At 42.6% G+C, this 14748-nt stretch overlaps 1 protein-coding gene across 9 annotated transcripts in view; it reads right to left on the bottom strand.

Annotated features, from left to right (window-relative positions):
* Nucleotides 1-6: 6 nt before the first annotated feature.
* Nucleotides 7-14748, bottom strand: part of prdm16 (PR domain containing 16) — a 206650-nt gene continuing 191908 nt past the window's right edge. For 4 of the 9 annotated variants that reach the window (XM_050065457.1, XM_050065455.1, XM_050065458.1 and 1 more), the window contains 9 exons: nt 12670-14347; nt 12452-12539; nt 9560-9732; nt 9356-9433; nt 8751-8920; nt 6767-6938; nt 2796-3053; nt 2119-2299; nt 7-652 (listed from right to left, as the gene is read on the bottom strand). In XM_050065457.1, the coding sequence (XP_049921414.1) occupies nt 518-652; nt 2119-2299; nt 2796-3053; nt 6767-6938; nt 8751-8920; nt 9356-9433; nt 9560-9732; nt 12452-12539; nt 12670-14347 (2933 nt within the window). In that variant the 3' untranslated portion in view covers nt 7-517. The remainder of the gene's footprint in view (nt 653-2118; nt 2300-2795; nt 3054-6766; nt 6939-8750; nt 8921-9355; nt 9434-9559; nt 9733-12451; nt 12540-12669; nt 14348-14748) is intronic. The other 5 variants (XM_050065460.1, XM_050065459.1, XM_050065456.1 and 2 more) reach the window with 4 other exon arrangements.

A 14748-nucleotide genomic window follows, 5' to 3' on the forward strand; every position in this document is an offset into this window, starting at 1 on the left:
GCTTGTGGACATGCAGTGCTAATGCAGTACTGATGCTGCAGTGCTTGTAGTAGGCGGTGTACACAGACTTTAGAGACGTACTAGTCATTAAGTGTCTTTATGAGAGCCTTACGTAGGGTCTCTGTGGTGCTGGAGTGAGCCTTGTGGACTTGGGGAGGATCAGCGTAATGCAGAGTTTTAATGCTGTTGAGAAGCATTCATCATGTCCTTCACATCAACAGGAGCTTAGCAGTGCTTTCTTTTTGACAGAGTCTTGCGAGACGCCTCACCTAGGGACAATCTCTCCCTCCTCCCTCTCTCTCACTCTCTCTCACACACACACACATGCACACAAACACACACACACACACACACGTATCCTCACAAACGTATCCTTTCTATCTTGAATGTATGTGACACTGAATTCTTCTCCGGCCTCCAGGTTTTTTTTACTACTCATGTCAACTCAGTCTCGTTTCTATCCATTTGGGAAACTAATGTTCCTCCTACTCTTCCTCCCACTTCCTCTCTCTCTCATCTAGATGTGGTTGAGCGGGTGAAAGCTGCTCGTCTCAGACGGTCCACCTCCCATGCTCAGCCAAGCGTCCAGAGAGTTCTGGGAGGGCGCGTGCAAAGGGTTGTTCTCCGAAAGAGACAGCATCATTGCATAAGCCTGTGGGAGAAGACAGTTGATTTTAAACTAGAGGAAACTCAGTATTTTCAAACACTCATTTTAAGTTACACTTCTTTTTGTCCAGTGTATTGTTACTGACAATTTCATGTCATGCTATACTATGACTTTTTTTTTTTTTTTTTTTTTTGTTACTGGCATACTATACCATGAATTTTTAATGGCGTACTATACTATGACATTGTGTATTACATTTTCTATAACAACTACACTATAGAAAAGTTCATAATTTTATGACATACTATGAGATTAACATTTTCATGATATTTTAATGACATACAATACCATACATTCTTTATTGGCAGATTATACTATAGCATTTCTTATGATATTTTTATGACATACTATACTATGACATTTTTTATATTTTATGACATACTATACTATAACATTTTTTATATTTTATGACATACTATGACATTTTTTATATTTTATGACATACTATACTATGATATTTTTCATTATTTCTTTTGACATACTATACCCTAACTTTTTAATGATTTTTTTCATACCATACGATACTATGACATTTTTAAGATTTTTTTTACGACACACTGTACCATTACATTTTTTATTTTATTTTTTCATGACACACTGTACTATGACATATTGTACCGTGAAAATTTTCAGGGTTTTTTATTATGGCCCAATATACTATGACATTTTTAAATGATTTTTTTTCTGTCTTTCTGACTTTATTTACTTTTATTTTTTATGATAGACTGTGATGTGACATTTTTATAGCATACTATACTGTGACATCTTTTATCATTTTTTTCATGACATATTGTAGTATGACATTTTTTATGGCATATTATGATATGACCTATTTATAATATGACATACTAAACCATGACATTTTAATGATATTTTAATGGCATACTACATCATGATATTTTTTATGGCTAAACTACTATATTATAATATTATTTTTATTTAATAAATTTAACTTCAGGATTCCTGCATATGCCTTCTTATCACATCTTAGGTCTTATTTCAGTAACAATTTTTTCCATATTTACAAGATTGTCTGACCGCTTCTTGTTTTTTGGACCTCTCTGTAGCGATGTTACCATGTTCCCAAATCCATAATTATCCATTCATTTCTTGACACTACACCTTGAAATTACATTTCATTAGACTGTTCTAAGACTGAAGGTCAAAGAGAAGATAAGAGCAGTTTACAGGTAATATGTTAGTCGGTTAAGTCGGAAGAAAAGATGTGAGAGAGCAGGACAAGAGGCACTTACTCGGTACAGTTTCAGCCAGTGTTAAATAAACTATTCACTTTTCTTTTCTCAAGCATCTGAAAATATTAAAGGATCCATCTCATCTCTTATTTCTGTTTCCACAGGACGCATTTTGTCTTTCCTCCTGTCTTATCAGAGCAACATGTCTTTCCTGTCCCCTCCCTCTTTCTAGTGGTCTTCCAAAAGCCAGTCACATACCTGGGTTTTAGCCTGCCTGTACAATGTCTCTTTCAGTGCCTCCGACTCTAGTGAAGTATTAAATATGTCTTTAACATCAAAGGGTTGCTCTTCACTGGCTGCTTTACGTAACCCCTCCAGGCTCTTGGGAAAGCTGGGCAGACCCTCCAGGTCCAAGAGAGAGCCCTCCTCCTCTATACACCTGCACCGAGGGATGGATGATTGGCAGAAACAGGGCAGTATGGATGGGTCGGTTGATGGATGGGTGGGTAAATAGATGGAAAGATAGACGCAGGGAAGGGATAGATGGAGAGTTAATGCAATGAAGGGGGAAAAGAAAACAAAAGAGGGAAGTTAAGGTGAAAGAAAACACGAAGAGAAGGGGAAAGGAGAGGTACGATTAATGAAAGGTAAAGACAAGTAGGGGAGTATATTGGGAGAAGGAAAAGGAGAGAAGAGTAGGAGCTGAAGCTGAAACAGTCTTTTGTTTTTAGTTTTCTATTTGTGAAGGGACATTCAATCCATGTTTTACTCCTGTCCGTAGTGTTTTATATTGTCCTTAATCATAATGAAAGAAGGTAAATGTGCAGTTTCTGTTGTAAAGTTTAATAGACAGAACACAAAGTGAACATTTGCGTGGTTGATAGGTGTAGATTGTAAACTTGCATGTTTTTTTGCACAGTTAACAAAATGAATACCTGCGAGTGTGTTCATAGCTCATAGCTAAAGGAACTGTCTCCGTCTCCTCCTCCTCCTCGTCCTCCTCATACACTCCTGTTGTGACGGGAGACGGAGACTCTGGCGCCTCGTCGTGAGACTTCTCCGTCAGGCTGCCTTCCTCCTCCTCCTCATCGTCGCCCTCCACTTCCTCTTCTTCCTCCTCCAGCCCCTGGAGCCCCAGCTTGGAGTTGGACAAACTGTGACTGGGTGGGCGTTCCTCTTCAGCCTGGTCTGATCTGCAGAGGGATCGAAGGTCAAAGTAGACAGGAAGTGTTAGTGATGTTGGCAACTGTTTCTGAAACGATTGCCTTTTTCCTCCTGCATGAGGGACATTTCAGGATAAGAAACAGCCATTTAAGCCCTGTCTACACATATACACATATTTTTGAAAGCAGAAAATTTTGTTTGTGTGTTTTGGCCTCTCGTCCACACACAAACAGAATTTTAGGTCACTAAAACAGAGATATTTGGCAAAGGGAGCAGATTTTTATAACTCTGGTTACTTGGTGTCTGTGTGGACATGTAAAACAGACTGTGTGGGACACGATGACATCATCTCCTCGATTCGCACATGTCCATTGTTGCTTTGTGTCATGAGAGAGCGTCAGAAAACTTGACAACAATGGCGGACTAACCGTTTGTTTATGTTTTGTTAGCAGTGCTTGGTTTAATGACTACTATGCACCTCATACTTAGTATTGCTGCACCACGTCACCAATGAACAGAGGCGTCTGCTGCGCCCAGTGTTAGTTGGTCCACCTCAGTGTACATGATTTTAAGTCTGCCAGAAAATATGGTTTTGGATAAGGCCAGAGGATTGTTGGAAAAATTCCAGAGTGGGATTGTTGTCTCCGAGGAGTAAAGGGGAAATTTTCTCATGTCCAGAGCATCACACGTATCAGTGAGCTCCTCCTTCGTCCTTATATTGGAAGGGATTAACAGGGATGAGATCCCCAGTAGGAGTTTTGAAAATGTAATGTAATGTAAATTTTCAAAATATATCTGTATATGTGTAGACAGTGACTTAGAGCTCTTGTGACATTTAATGCGATCTGTGGCGCTGCATGTTCTTTGTGGGGAAAAAAAAAAATCTCAAACACTGTTATAAACATTACAAAAACGTTTCTAAAATTGTTAAAGGCAAAAACCATAAACTGCTTCAAGTTGTTTCTGGCTCTTAAAGCAACTTTTAGCTAGCTCTCTTAGCCTCCAGAAAAAGTGGATATGAGTGTGAGCAATCTGCCCAGCCAGCCATTTTTCAAAATAAATTTTCTATCAAACCTTATTTGCAAATTTAAATCACTGAGCGCACTTTTTATTTCGTACCAACAATGACTAAAAGGTGAAAATGACTTGTTTTAGTTTAGCTCTCCGGCTGTTACCATTTCCTGACCATCAGAAGACATGACTCATCAGAAGCACAGTTAGAAACATAAATAATCTGTTGACGGCATGCACAGTCTGACTCCAGTGTCCACACAAACAACACGGTTGCTGACAGTCTGCCCGGAGTGCTTTTCAAACTGGCCCACACATGATTAATTGTCCAGCTCCTCAGAAACTGAGCAGAAGATGGCCCGCCTCAGACCGGCTCCTCTACACCCTGTAATGGTGGAACATACTTTGTGTGACTGAAGGAAGACGATGGCTGATCTGCAAACAGGCTATCAGCACACCACCATTATGACCTGCCATCTGTACATTTTCCAGCCAGCACCACCCCCCCCCCACATCACCCCCAGACCACGATGTCATGGCTCATGATATCATTTCCTCTGGGACGGCAAATTTACCCCTTCCATTTTTTGCCACACAGTGGACATTTATCAACTCAGACAGGATTACCTTTGGGAAGGGGTGCGCAGGGACAGGATTGGGTCACACACAGTGGGTGGGTAAATGCGGGTAGGGGGACTTTGTAGGGGGGGGGGTTCTCCTCTTTCAATCTAGATTAAATATCACCATAATCAAATTGCAGAGCTGGTTGGCGGGGAAAAAGTCCATGCCTGTGTACGGAGAAAGAAGCGTAGCTCTGACATTGGGGGCCCTGGGTTTTGTCATTTAGTCTAAACACGTCAGTTGGGTGTTTGTGTTAGCGGGCCGGGGGTATGGATATAGCGGGTGGATGGGGGAAGAGCTCCATCATCAGTGGATCTCCTAGATAAATGCCTCAACCTGAGTCCCCCTCAGGGTCCAAACTGCCAGCTATTGTAGCCCAGTCCCAGACAAGGAACCAGCTCCAACTGCAGCTTTATCCAAACCATAGAGCTCGAGCCATGGCCTGGGTCCTCGTTCCAGCCTTAATTATGACCTGGCTTCCAGTCCCGAGGAGACAGATACCCCTTAGTCCTTCAACACTGCAGTGCTGGAAATATCTGTGTTCATCTAAACCCCCTAACTTGTTTGTTTGAAACTTCCCACCCTCAGAGCAGCAGTGCTGCCTCAGCATCTCCAACGTCCCAAGCTTGGAAACAAGTTTTCATGTGAAAACAAAAGCTACCAGAGACTTCTATTTTGACTGGCTATGATGCTGAAAAAGGAGTTTTAAGAGGGGAGAAACTATGTTGCGAGGGCGGTTAGGAACGATTACAGATAGTCATCCATGAACGTGTGTTTGTGTTCAGCGTTTGACTTCAGTCACTCAGAGGGAGAATAAACAGCGGGCTGTCTGTAAGGAGGGCAGAAAGCATAATACTTAGTCTGAATTACAGATATTAAGATGTCAGGCCAGCTTGTTGTGGATGAGACTCAGTATTGATCCCAGATGGCAGAGGGGCTAAATTGCCACTGGGTCCGCTGGCCATAATGCGTGTTGACAAGAGGGAGGGGGGGATGATGGAGGAAAAGACAGACAGAAAGTGAGACTACCAGAAAGGAATTCACATTGAGAATGAGCGCGAGACGAAGAGTGTGTAGAGTCAAGGAAAGAGGCAAACCACTGACTGAAAGAGAAAAAACATTTCAACCTCCTTTTCTTTTCCAATACCCTCTTCTTGCCTGAAACCTCTGAAGCTTCCCTCCAGCTGAGCTACCAACACTGAAAGCATTTCAGGACTTTAAAGCGGGGAGCTGACCTCTTCATCCACTGGTCCGAGCAGCTGTTTGGCTTAAAAACAAACCAACCATTTTCATAATTTTACGAGTTTTGGTTTTTAGAGTGCAGAAAAAACAGACAGGGTGATCACTCCTGCCAGAGTTAATGGTAAGCAGAGTAATTTACCCACGACAGCAGGTATGAATTGGCGTTCTTCACAAAGACAACTCTAGTTCAACTTTAGACATGGCTGACATACATTAAACTGGAGAAACTTTTATGGTTGAGATGGCTACATGGATTGAGCTGAGTCTTAAATCCCTACAACAAACAATTCTGAGCATTAAGAAAAAAAAACTATCATATTTACTAAAATGTGGATGGTGTCAAAGCAGCTGCAGTCAGAGCTTTGCTTGTTTCATTTTTGTTGAATTAAATTAGCAGAGGCTTTTTAAAAGTTGCAGTTAGATAAACTGTTTATCCTAGCTGTTAGTGGATCCAGTATGAAATCAGGACACGGCTCATGATGGTGATTGTTGCTGTATAAATATAAGCCAGCAGAGGGCACTGTGCACCAAGTGCTAACATGTATGATACTGCGTGAAGGGAGAGGGAAGGAGCTATGAAACTATGAGCACACTGTTGCTTTGAGTTTAACAAAATTTATTTGTCCCTGCTTTGCCATACCTGTCATGCTCTGATAAGGGGAGCGATATCAAAAATGTCTTCAAAGTGTGGACATTTCACCAGTTCTTTTTGCTTGAGAGTTAGATTTGCCGTTAGGTTTAAGATGAGGTTGGGGTAAGAGTCAGAGCTTGGCACGAGGAGTAGAGGGTTAGCCTCACGGATCAAATGTAATCATTGAAGGTCTTTGCAAAAATCTTAATACAAATGTGGTCCGTGCGAGCAAGTTACCTCTTATCCGTGGAGCTGGAGGCCTGGTTCATCTCACTGTTGGAAATGAAGTTGCGGATTTCTGAGAAGTACGAGTCCTCCTTCTCATCTAAAAGTGCATGATTGTCTGGCTCGGAGTTTGGGGAGGAGATGGTGGTTCCTAGGTTGGAAAGCATCCCGGACTGTTGGCTCACTGTTGGGGAAAGCGCGCAGACATACACATCCAAACGCATCAACACACATGGACATGCACACCAGCCACACACACACACACACACAACCAAACACACAAGCATGATCAGTTTAATGACCATCAGACAAACATAATAGATGAGTTTAAGGACATTTTTCACGTTTTAATATCGTATCAAAAAAGCTGAGATTGTGCATTTTTTGGTTAAATTCTGTGAAAATGGGTGGAACATATTTTGACAAACAGGATAATGTTAATGGAATTTTATAGAAGATAAACGGTGACAAAAAAGACAAGCCCTATTACATTTCGACATGAATGCTTTTATGTCATTTGTGTTCTTCCAGTTTCCTGTGTGTCTTTACAGAACCTTCTTCTGAACAGTATAAGGGGAAGACCACAGTTACATACTTTATCACGGTTAACTGAGGAAATGCACTTTTTGGCTGCAGCTATATCGCTCCTTCTGATGGTTGGTTGGTCAACTGGTTGCTTCGTCAGTCCTCAAAAATTGCTCCCCCCCTTGGCAACCACAGTTTTTGCCCCATCAGGCTGAAATTTGCTATGGAGGTCAAGTGTGTGAGTGTGTGAAGGTGTGTGTCGTGTTCATGCCAAGTGCTTAAAATGGGTTTTGGCAACTGGGGGGGATGCATGCGTGCACAGGGCCGCAGCTATTGCAAATTGGTGCTTGTTTTTTTTGCTAATTTCAGACACTTTGATTTAGTGTGTCTGTTTTTTTGATTGCCTCTATCAGATAGCGATATTGAAAGGCGACAGCAAACAAGGAAGAGAGAGATGCAACAAAGGTCCGCGGCTGGATTTGAACAGTGAACATTGAAGTTCATGTTCAGCGTCTTAACAAACAGCAGGGGCAGCCCATAATTCTGTTTGTTCTTGATATAAGACAAGTTGGACTTGTGTATGTGTAATCAAACTTGAGCCTCACTCATTGATAGGTTTACAAAAATATTTTCCCTTTCTGTTCTCTTTCTTACAGATTTTATAACATTGATCTTGGATGAATCGCAGTGGTATTCAAGGGGAAAGGATCGTGTAATTTACTAAATATAAGAATACACATGTTTGCGTTTAAGTTTGGGCGTTTTTTTAGTCTGTATCTTTGCAATTTACATGGAATATTTTTAGTAGATGCTATTGCTTACGTTAATTTGACTCAGAATTAGGATTCAGTCTTTTCATCAGGAAACAAAACATCTGGGCACTCTGCCACAAGGAGAACTTGAGTATGAATTGCCTCTTATTAACATACTCAGGTCAAACAATGGCATCCCATGGTATTTGAAAAAGTGAGTTTGTATGGTGGTGATGTCACAGCAGTTTACAGCTCCACTGGGTAATAATAAGTTGCATAAGGTGGAAACCAAGTGTATTGCCGAGTTTTATTAGGGTGTCATTTCAAATTTCGAAATGTCAGCACAATTGTGTAGCATGGATCACTTGGATGTAAATGCTTAAATACGCAATCACTCTGTTAAAAAGTTTCTGTTCCATCCATATTCAGTGGCACACTTTCACGCTGGACATAAAAAGGCTGTTTTTGGCAACGTAATAGGAAAAGCAAGTGTGAATTCTTTAATTAAGTAGTTTTCCCACTTTAAATCATTCGCGGCACCAAGCTAAACATTTACTGAGGTGAATATTTAAAATTTTCCAAAAGAGTAATGTGAGCCATTCATTTTTCAGTCCATTAACATAATACAAAATACCAAGTCCCTGTTTAATAACCACATTTCAGTTCTCACAGCCTCACTTTTTTCAGAGAAAACTGAGTCATGGATGTTGCAAACTAACCAGGAATGTTCTCATGCTCGTGCTTCTTGAGATGGCGGTCGAGGTTGGTTTGCTGACCAAAGCAGCGGTTGCACAGGTGACACTTGAAGGGTTTCTCCTTGTTATGGATGTTGCGAACATGGCGTTGAAGATTTGATGAGATGCTGAATGAGCGGTCACAGTATTTACACCTGCAAAAGGAGTACAGAGGGATGTGAATGTGGGGGATAAAATCATAATCATTCAAACTACATAGTAGTTGCGTTGCCACTGGTATTTTCTAAATCCAGTTTTCATTATTGATTTTCTTTTGGTTTTTAGCAAATCTTTGCTAAGGATGCATGGTAGCAATTTCAAATCAGATCCCAGAGCCCTCTTTATCCCCAAAATAAAACATTTATACCACAGTGTGCAAAACACATTGGGATAATTACAAGTAAAATTAGGCCAGAAATTGATTAAGCCAAGCAAAAGCAGAATAAAGACAGTGCCAAGCACAGGGATGTCCAGTGTGGAGAAGAGCAGCAAGACAAGCAGACAAAAGTAAAATATATCAGTGAGTGAATCTGTGATCGCAAAGAGCCTTTCAGAAAGATTTAAGACTAGACTGAGCTAAAATGCAATACCTGTAGGGTTGTTCCCCTGTGTGTGTCCGCAAGTGTCTGGTGAGGTTTGCTGAACGAGGGAAGATTTTCCCACAGTACCTGGAATGGAAAATGGGCAGAAAGGCAGGCAAAAGGATGTTAAAGTAGTGTAACATAATGCAGTTTCATGTATGTAAACCTATGATCAACACTGGAAAAAAACGCATAGCATCCCAGGGCACTTACCTGCAGGCGTAACGCTCCTTGCCCTTGCGGAGGATGGCGTCTGAGAGGGAAGGTGGTGGTGAGCGGAAGTTGAACAGTGGATGAGCTGAGTGTTGCAGCGAATTGGGCGGAGCGTCCAGTTTTAGAGCGCCAAAGCTCTCCAGCTTCTCTGTCATGTTCTCCATGGCTGACATCTGAGGAGACAGTAGAAAACAAAAAATGGGAACAAATAAGATCAAAGATTTCGATGAGAGTCAAGAGATTTTGTTTTTATTTTCTGAAGTTAATCACACTCATTCAATCAGATTGTGGTATTAGGGTTGATTGTGTATTAAAGTTGTGGTTGATAACTTATATTTAAAATACTTAAATACTGAAACTGTCACTATATTCATACAGCAAATAATATAAATAATGTATGAATGTATGCCTACCCTACTGCTTTGTAATGGCTGTAATGGCCCTACCGCACATGGGTGAAAACAACCAATCAGAGTTGAGGAGTCTCTGTCACAGCTGTCAATCATGTCAATCACTGCTCGTGAACTGCGGTCAAACTGTTAAACCAGGCAGCGTTGATCAAATATGAATCAAGATTCTGTTACTGAATTGCCTATTTCTCTCCTGACATGTTTCAGAAACATATTTTAATGTACTGTTTAGCTGTTAAATGAGAATGTTGGCTGCCATGTTGGATATAGTTGAATCCATAGCAGCGGCAGTAGCTCAGTCCATAGGGACTGGTTCAAGTCCCCATCAGGACCAATTATAGAGCGTGGACTGGTAGCCGGAGAGGTGCCAGTTCACCTCCTGGGCACCACCAAGGTGCCCCCAAGCAAGGCACCAGATACCCCAACTCACCCTGATAGGTACAAAACTCCGGCTGTTGCAAATTTTTGTTTTACAGCTAAACAGTACACTAAAATATATTTCTGAAAACATTTGAAATCAGAAACAGGCACTAACACAATCTTGATTAATATCTGATCAGCACTGCCTAGTGTGACAGTGGGAAGCAGGAGGAAGAGGAGTAAGGAGGGACATGATTTTTTTTCACAGATCATTTGTCTCATGTGCGTCTCTCAGAATAATGTGACAGTTTCCCCAAATATAACAAAACATTATTTTAATAAAAGAAAAGAGAAAATAGAAAGCAGTGACATGCTCATTCCAGCAGTTCTGCATATATAAATATACGTGTGAGTGTGTATGTGTATGTGTATGAGTGTGTGTGTGTGTGTGTGTGTGTGTGTGTGTTAAAAGAGCAAAGGAAGCATTGGAAACAAAGACACAATGTCAGAAAAAATAGGGAGCGAGGGAAAGAGACAGAGAGCGGAAGCTTTGAGGAAGCAGTATATCAGAGGTTAGCCTTGTTGTTTGTGCTAAAAGCGAGTCACCTCCGTGACCTATAACACATTCACAAATGCTCAAGTACCATTCCTCCAGTGCCCCCCCCTCCATACACCCTCACCTCCAGCTTCAGTGCTTTGTTCTCTACCTCTTACCTTCTTCTGCCGAAGCTACTGTTGCAGGCCGGCAAATTGGCTAAATGAGGCATTCAAGAGTCCTGATTGGAGCTGTACAATATAGTCTGAGATACCCCCAACTGATAGCCACTTCCCCTCCCCTAGAACAAAGGGGGGCAGTTATGTAGGAGTTTATTTGCCAAAAACAGCTTACATCCTTCCTTTTTTTAGTGAATACGGGACGGGACAGACAGGGACAGACACTCCGTCTCGATGTGTTTATTCGCAGTCTGAGAACGGGTGGAGGGGGGAGTGGGGTGATTCCGTCATAAGACTGAATTAGAGGTGGCATTGTGTTTGGATCACTGGGAGGATCACAGCTGAGACACTCTGATATGAGAAGTTTTAACATGGGAGCCTGTGAAAACTTCTCATCATGGGGATATTGATAAATTATGAGATGATGCCTCATCATCCAATTATGAATAATACAATGTCATGAGTACGAGGTGAATGTAATTGCGAGGAGGTGCCGATATTTTTTTGTATGTGTGTGCAACTTACAGAAAAAAATCCATGTTAGTTACTGTTACCTCTCATTTGTAAAAGCATACATGTAATGCCATATATGAAAAATGCATTTTCATGGGTAGATTTATCTGTCTGGCCGTGCACCAAATGAGTGTTTTGCAAAGTCACAGTTGATAGAGGACACAGATTTCCAGGTCAGATTAAACCGTTTCCCCAACGAGAGCCCCCCATTCTCCTGGAGACAAACACAGGATGTCCTTGATGGACACGGTGCTATTATCTAGCCAGCCAGCCAGCCACAGAGAAAAAAAACTTGGAGGGGCTTGAGTTATTAGCTGGCCTGTGGGCTCCCAGTACATGAAACAATGCCACAACTAAGATTAGCGTGGCCAAGAGAGGCAGTTTGTTACAATTCAAACGGTTATTATTCTCTCTTTTATTAATACTATCATTCCTTGTAATCAAGATTTGTAGAGGTAGGGAGGGTCTGGGGACAGTCGAACAATGTGACTGATTATCAAAGGGGCTGCGATAACAGACTGTGTCTTCTGAAAAAAGGTAGAAGTGACGAGGTACACAGGCGCCACTCAGTAAACAAAGGAAGAAATCATACAGAACCCTTGAGAAAATAACATCAACACTGTGGAATGATGGTGCATAGGGCCCTGTCAATTCAGGTTGCAGCAGCGTGGGAGGCAGGAGTGAGGTATTTTCACATAATACATGGTTTGAAAATAATAGTCGATTGCATCTGGGAATAATCAGCCTGTATGCAATACCTGGAGGTCAATTCCCCTGTTTCGTATTCCCTCGCTGTAGTTTTTGTTCAAAGTGCATGTACCATTTGCTGTTTCTACCACAGATTAGACCAAGTGCCTTCCTAGATTTGAAATGTGTCTGTGCGTGTGTGCTGTACCTGCGGATGGAAGAGTGGTGGTGACGGCCTGAGGAATTTTTCCTTCAAAGCTCCTACGGGGTCAAGTAGCTTCCTCTTCTCCACCCTGCTGGACCAACAGCAAGGCAGAGGGTTACGTACCAAGGTCAGAGTTCATCTACAAACACACACTTAACACCAACTTCTACCTTTTTCAGTGTGTGATATAGCAGTTACTGGTCTAATTGGGGCTGAAATACCTGTATATGGGGTCCATGAAGAATGCTGAGGGCTTGGCGTAGTGCAGGGGTGGTGGCTGGTGTGGCTGTGCCTGGGGCTGCTGGTGCTGGGCGATGGAGGATTGGTGCAGCGACTGGGAATGGGGGTGTGGAAACCCAGGTGGAGTTTCGTCCTTGATGGAGACCCCCTTTCCGACTCCAAAGATGTGGTTCTTTCTAGTTTGCGGCTCAGCTGCCACACCATTATGACCACCTCGGCTCCGGCCGCCAATGCTGAGGTCCAATGGCTGTTCTTCACTGCTAGATATTGCTAAAGGTCCACTACTGCCCCCGGTACTACTGTTGGGGTTTGAGGGGTTTGTTGGGGTGGGAGGAGCTAACTTGGTCTCCTTGGGTTTTGTGGTGAGATCAAATGGTGACTCCCCTGTGGAAGCAGGAGCTCCTGGGGCACCCGACACCATCTTGTGCAGCTGCTCACGAGGTGACTTGGGCTCTGCCTTGAAGAACATGCTATTGTTGAGGGCACCTCGATCGGGGCTAAAGGGAAAGAGGGAGTTGTGAAAGTTGGGCAGAAACTGGATGGGAAACATGGAATGGTAGGGCAATGGACCCATCTTCTTATCCTGATGAAGACCAATGAAACCTGGACCAAAATATTTCTCAGCAATAGAGGCAATGGCTTTGATGGAATCTGTTGTGGCTGCATTGGCATTTGTGTGGGTGGGCGGGAGGGCTTGCTCATCAGGCGGAGGAAAGAAGGAGTGCTGCGATGATGCAGAAGAGAAAAAGGGACGATCACTAGAGAAGTTCCCCGAACTAGACACGGCTGATATCAACGCACTGTTCGTGTCTTCTAACTGGTGGCCTTCTTGACTTGATACAGCCCCAGATGGCTTTCTTCTTTTACCACTTCGCTCACGTTCACTCTCTCCATCGCTCTCCAGGTCAGAACCATCACCTGAAGCAGTACCAGTAGTGGTGTCCAAATCTGTCCCACTCGTGGTATTAACGTCTTCAAGGTCACTACCGTCAGACATGTCTGCCATCTTAGATTTTGGCTTGGCTTCTCCAGAAGACAAATCTAGTTTGTTCTCTTTTTCTTTATCTTCCAGCTGACCGAAATTGTTACCACCATTGCTGTTTGTGGAGCTAACCAGGGACAGTGGAGGGGCATCTAGGGGACTCCGAGGCAGTTTCACCTCCTGACTACTGCCGCCCAGCGGGCTCTTTAGCAACGGACTAGCCGGCAATAAAGGTGGTCGTGGATACAGTGATGGTGAGAAGATACCTGGGAAACCGTGAGGGAGGGATGGGAAGCTATGAGGTCCCGGTGAGAAGGGCAAGCCAGCGTGAGGGTGAGGTCGGGAGGGAAAGTAGTCAGTGAAGCCTAAACCTGACTGGTTTAGACCAGGGAGGTGGGGATGGTGGGACTTGGCCTTGGCCATGATAGGGCTGGAGCTCATGGGGATACCAGGGTTGAACATCCCTGCTGGAGAGCCGTAATGGTTTTTGCCCTCACAGAAGCGGCGATGCTTGTTGAGGGAGGAGGTAGTGCTGAACAACTGTCCGCAGTCCTTACACTTGATCTGGGTGCGGCAGTCAGCATGCATACGCTTGTGGCGGCAGAGGTTGGAGAACTGGGTGTAGGATTTGTGGCACACCTCGCCTGGGGGAGCAAAAAGACGCAGCCCATCAGGGCCTGGTTAAACCCATTTTAACACTGTCTCTAACTTTGTATACCACATCAACAGCAATATGTACATCTGAATGAAAACTGCTGATGAAATAATTCCAGAAAAAACAAAAAGACTGTTTCCTGTGGATAAAACCAAACACTCATTTTGCAATAGAACCTGCCGAATTGTTCCTGAGCTGCTGTATCTAGTTGTACAAAGTATGTGTTTTACTGCCAACTATTAACTTAACATGCAAAAAAAAGAGATATAAAAAATGCATATACTTTTATTTAAATCAAAAAGAGCAAAAATAGGTCTAATATTCTAAATGAATCTAAACTATACTATATGTCAAATTTTGTTGGTAAAAACTTAAGAGGTCAAATCTATTATTTATAGAAAAATAATTATAGAATCAAATAAT

This window comes from Epinephelus moara, chromosome 16 (assembly GCF_006386435.1).
Source record: "Epinephelus moara isolate mb chromosome 16, YSFRI_EMoa_1.0, whole genome shotgun sequence".
Lineage (NCBI taxonomy): Eukaryota > Metazoa > Chordata > Actinopteri > Perciformes > Serranidae > Epinephelus > Epinephelus moara.